This window comes from Littorina saxatilis, unplaced genomic scaffold, assembly GCF_037325665.1.
Source record: "Littorina saxatilis isolate snail1 unplaced genomic scaffold, US_GU_Lsax_2.0 scaffold_693, whole genome shotgun sequence".
In the NCBI taxonomy this organism is placed as follows: Eukaryota; Metazoa; Mollusca; class Gastropoda; order Littorinimorpha; family Littorinidae; genus Littorina; species Littorina saxatilis.
Genome location: NW_027129534.1, coordinates 1 through 5000, shown reverse-complemented (window position 1 = coordinate 5000; position 5000 = coordinate 1). Strand labels below are relative to the sequence as shown.

The 5000-nt window shown below is 40.9% G+C and overlaps 1 protein-coding gene across 1 annotated transcript in view; it reads left to right on the top strand.

Annotated features, from left to right (window-relative positions):
- LOC138957773 (uncharacterized) overlaps positions 1 to 4429 on the top strand; it is a 10106-nt gene extending 5677 nt beyond the window's left edge. The window contains exons 3-7 of the mRNA XM_070328827.1: positions 36 to 183; positions 707 to 761; positions 1645 to 1772; positions 2447 to 2556; positions 3295 to 4429. Coding sequence (XP_070184928.1) covers positions 36 to 183; positions 707 to 761; positions 1645 to 1772; positions 2447 to 2556; positions 3295 to 3363 — 510 coding nt within the window. The 3' untranslated portion in view covers positions 3364 to 4429. The remainder of the gene's footprint in view (positions 1 to 35; positions 184 to 706; positions 762 to 1644; positions 1773 to 2446; positions 2557 to 3294) is intronic.
- The last annotated feature ends 571 nt before the right edge of the window (positions 4430 to 5000 follow it).

Here is a 5000-nt window from a genome sequence, read left to right as displayed (position 1 = left end):
TGTGACTGTATATATAATTTGTCTGTTTATTTCAGGTCCAGTTAAAAATCAGCGGAGTTTTAACAGAAATTCAGCTGTCCTGCTACAACGTCCACGACGAAGAACTTGAGAGACGTCACTCCGCTTTGGCAAAGCTGCTGGAAGGCTGGCAAAACACAACTTCCCTTGGTATGAACCACGCAGGTACTGTTTGTTTCTGGTACAGTTTTGTGCTATTGTATACGAAATGTATGAGAAACACAATGCAATTAATGTTACTCAGTGGATTTAAAACTTAAATGAACACATTTTCTAAGGTTCCGAACTCAAATGCAACCAAGTGTCCGGATTCCATGCAAGCTTTTGAAGTTCATGTGCAGGATCCTTGTAGGGTCTCTCTGCACCTTGAAGTGAGAAGTACAGTGACTTTAAACCATGGCGTGGGAGTTTAATTGGCTAACTCCAAGACTGTTCAAAAGTTCAGTCAGCGAGTAACCTTGCTGAGGCTTTGGCAATGTGCTGTACTTTCAATATAAAGGAATGGCCCATACGTTGTTTTGAGTTTTTCGGAGTTGTGCAGTTACACAAAGAATTGTCTAAACCAAGAGTGCGAGTAATTCAAATAGATGTCATGACGATGAAAGGCACTTGGGCAATATATTGTGTGGTTTTTGTCATAACACACGAGGCGTTTAAGTAACTATGCCAATCATTTTCTGTTGTGCAGGTCCAGTGTCACTTTCACCTAAAAATATCGCAGACACTGATGAGCCTGATTTGGGGTAGGTGAACACAAGATGCCAGTTTACAAACTTCTGTTATCAAATTAAACGATAGTTCCTTTCAAAAAATGTCGTAGTGCAATATTAAATCTGTTTGTAAGCTCACTGCTAATGAGGTAGTGGATCCAGAATGTTGCTTTCCAAAAAGCAGTTCATATTGAATACATTAAGACGAGTCATAATTTTAAGAATTCATGTAACGTTTCGGTCTCGTCATTTTCGTTTGTACTGTAGGGTTTTGTAGCCTAGCTGTGTCGTTTATCTTTTGTAGGAAAAAAGTGGAAAAAACAGACTTTATGTTTTTCTATATGACAAACGGGGTGAAAGTGTTTAAGTCGGACCGCATTCACGGAATTTCTGAATTGACGGGAATTCGGCAAGACTTTTGCCCATTTCGCGTAATCCGAAAAAAAGGCAGCCAGGATTGAGGGTTTTGCCAGGATGTGCAAGGATACGTCTAAAACAAGCCTATTTTGCCAATCCGTAATCTTCTGTATTTTGTGTGTGTGGTGCTTTAGCTCCTTGTTATGGTTTGCGGAGCGACTCGGACACAGATTGATAACGGACTCTCATGCTCGAGAAACTGTCTCACTACGCGAAGTAACAATGTGCCGAGTGAGCTCAGGTAGCAGAGCACTTGACTCAAAACCCGAATCAATAAAATCAATCATTTTAAAGAACATTTGTTTTTAGGAACAGCCCAATGGGCGCTTGTAACCCCGCGCGTCGATTGCCGGTAATAGCTCTTAATGAACTCGGCCTGGCACGCAATATACCTCTTGCAGTAGAATTGGAATGTTACGATTAACCAGGAAATTCATTTATCTAAATTGTTCACCTGTTGTATCAAAATTAAATCATATAATTGTCATGTGCATGGCAGGTTGACGTTGCCAGACGAAAAACTGGCAGCACGTGTCAAACAACTGAAATCGGAACTGTTTGCCATATTTGACGGGACCAAAGAAAGTGACCGTCATAAGCTGTACTGCCGAGGTGGAGTATCCCGACGTGAGTTTCACTTCATTGCTGCCTTATTCAATAATGGTCTCCCCACCCAACACGGTCTTTAATTAAAAAAAGCTAATCGTGTTTATTACTTTTGTAGTTACAATGACATGGTACTATTTACTGTAATCCAGTACTTACACAAAATTATTCACACACTAACATCTTGCTTAGTTGGTGACAAAACGTAATGATTATCAATCAATAGGAGAAATTATGTATAACGCCATCTCAATCGAAGGATGCACGTGTCAACTTTACTAAGGGTAAAAAACAGGTGGGGTTCAGACCCTTTTTGATAGGTGCCACTAAAGGAAAGATCTTTATTCTTTAACCTCGTACTATACGGTTTTTTTCGGTGTATTTTGGGAGTACCCTCAGTATAGCGGTGGTCACGTAGCCCATGTAAAGAAATCGTTGATCCAAGATGTTTGCCAGATAGTGAAGTGAAATGCCTTTGATGGCACCAGAAGTTTAAATGAAAGACCACGGGTATTTGTTTTTATGTTGGTCCAGAAATTCAGTATAAATGTGTCATTAAAGTAATTCGCTGCACCTGGCACTGAACACACTATTGGCAAAGATCTACATAGGAGCCTCGGGGTGCGGCAGTCTGTTCCGCTCATAAGAGAGTGAGGTATTTTTTTATAAACAATTTCTGAAACTGTTTATTACAGGATCGTTGGATGGATATGGAGGACTTGGCTACCTTCAAGAAGGCCAGGAAGACCTTGTGATGGATATTCTCTTATCTCTATTCTCCAAGCACGGAACATTGTCTTTGAACGTACGTAAGAGTGGTTTACTGATTTAGTTTTGATGGCCTTCATACAGTAGCATAACATGTACACACATTGTGTCACGAAAGTAGCAGCCCGTTTTACAAGAAATGGTTAGGAAAATGTTGATGTATTCGTATGTATTTCATCGCATTATTGGAAATAATGTTTTTGGCATTGAAACTCCTGATGGAACTTGTGACTATTTGCAAGCTTTGGCGTCAATACTTTCGGCGTTTATTGTTGATTAATTTGTTTTTTTAGGGGTACAGTTTTACTGCCTTGTTTTTCTAAAACCGCAGCTTCAGGCTTAAAGACAAAAAACGTAACAATACTTTCTTATGCGATGTTACATTCACGCTTCTGAGATTTATTATTTGTACTATAAGTGTGTGTCTGTCTGTCTAATTAAAAGACCACTGGATCGACGTACTAGTATATGTAACATTTTGTTTTGTTAAACATAAACGTTTCATTAACATACAATTCTTGTTTTTGATCCCGTACGATGTACAGTTCAGAGAGTTCGTTGTCGTAACAGAGGCATCGGAATCTCCTATTATTAACACAAAGAAGATGAACAATTAACGGTTTTTTTCTTTTAATGTGGAGTGCTCACCCATTTGCAAACGGAGTGTTTCGCTTTCATTGAAATCCGCTTGTAATGCCTAATTATTTTCTCTCGGGGTTATCAAATACTGTTGAAAATGGGTAACACTGTGGTACTTTTGTTGTGTCTGTTTTAGATGGCTGACTACTTGATGAGGGTACTGCTGCCGGAGGTTGTTGACAAAATATTTGTCAGCCAGTCATGAAAGAAACATTAGATATTGTAAACATTTGTTACAATGTGTTTTGGTGATTTTGGTTAGATGTGTGTTTTAGATTATGTACAGTCAATGTTTTTCCTGATCAAACTTGCTGCTATTGAACTTTTTGTTCAATAAAAACGCCAATGAAGTATATACAAAGTATACATTAAATGCAATCGTTTTCGAATCATCAGTGATCGGTCATCATCGAACCAAAAGCAATTTCAATGTTCAAACAAATAAACAAATATAAAACATCAGGGTAGCATAGTGAACGCGGTGTTAACCTGCATATTTCGAGCTTTTGGAATGATATGAGAACAGGTCAATGCTTTTTTTAGTCTTATGTTTTAAAGTTTTGTTGTTGATCTACATGTATTAACCATTCAAGAACTTTGATTGAACAACAGTTTAAGATATTGCCATCAACACAATATTCAATGAACAGCTATTTATGCGTTTAGTTATCAGTTTGATGGTATATGTATGTGTTGTTTATAATGATGTAACAGAGAATTAAAGCTTTGTCATGAATGATCCGGAATGCACCACCTCTATTATTGTCACTATGGCCATGTTACTGCTCACTACATCTATCGTCACGCTCATAAGAAAAAATACCTATCTCAGTGTTAGACATGTCTGTGGTGAAACTACAGGGGGAGCTACTGGAAGGGTATATATCATGTGTAAGAGAGTACACAGTCTTAGACCATCGGAACCATTGCCACGGTAACGTAAGCAAAACTGCCGAACACTTTTTCTTTATGATGCAGAACAAATTGTTTTGAAAATGTACGGAATGCAGAATCTCTTTATGGGTTGATTTGCAGTTTTGCCGACTGAAAATGTTGCGGTCACCTTTTTATTTCACGTTATGCTGTGGTAACAGCCGAAGATGGGCAGTTCGCAAATTAAAATGAGATAAGCAGATTGTTCAGAAACCAAAGACGTTCCAGAACATAAAAAATGACAGAGGCAATTACCGTATGAGCGTGACGCTATGTTCGTCTGCGTGTGACTGTCTCTCTCTCTCTCGCTCCCTCCCTCCTTACCTCTCTCTCTTCCTCCCTCCTTTGCTCCCTCTCTCTCTCTCCCTCCGTACCTCTCTCTCCCTCCCTCCCTCCTTTGCTCCCTCTCTCTCTCTCTCTCTCCCTCCCTCCTTACCTCTCTCTCCCTCCCTCCTTTGCTCCCTCTCTCTCTCCCTTCCTACGTACCTCTCTCTCTCCCTCCCTCCTTTGCCCCCTCTCCCTCTCTCCTCTCCACTCCTTTGCTCCCTTTATCTCTCTCTCACTCTCTTTCTCCGTACCTCTCTCTCCCTCCCTCCCTCCTTTGCTCCCTCTCTCTCTCTCCTCTCCTCCTTCCTTACCTCCTCTCTCCCTCCCTCCTTTGCTCCCTCTCTCTCTCCCTTCCTACGTACCTCTCTCTCTCCCTCCCTCCTTTTCTCCCCTCTCTCTCCCCCCCTTACCTCTCTCTCTCCATCCCTCCTTTGCTCCCTCTCTCTTTCTCCCTCCCTCCGTATCTCTCTCTCTCCCTCCCTCCCTTTGCTCCCTCTCTTTCTCTCACCCTCCTTACCTTTCTATCTCCCTCCCTCCTTTGCTCCCTCTCTCTCTCTCCCTCCTTTGCTCCCTCTCTCTCTC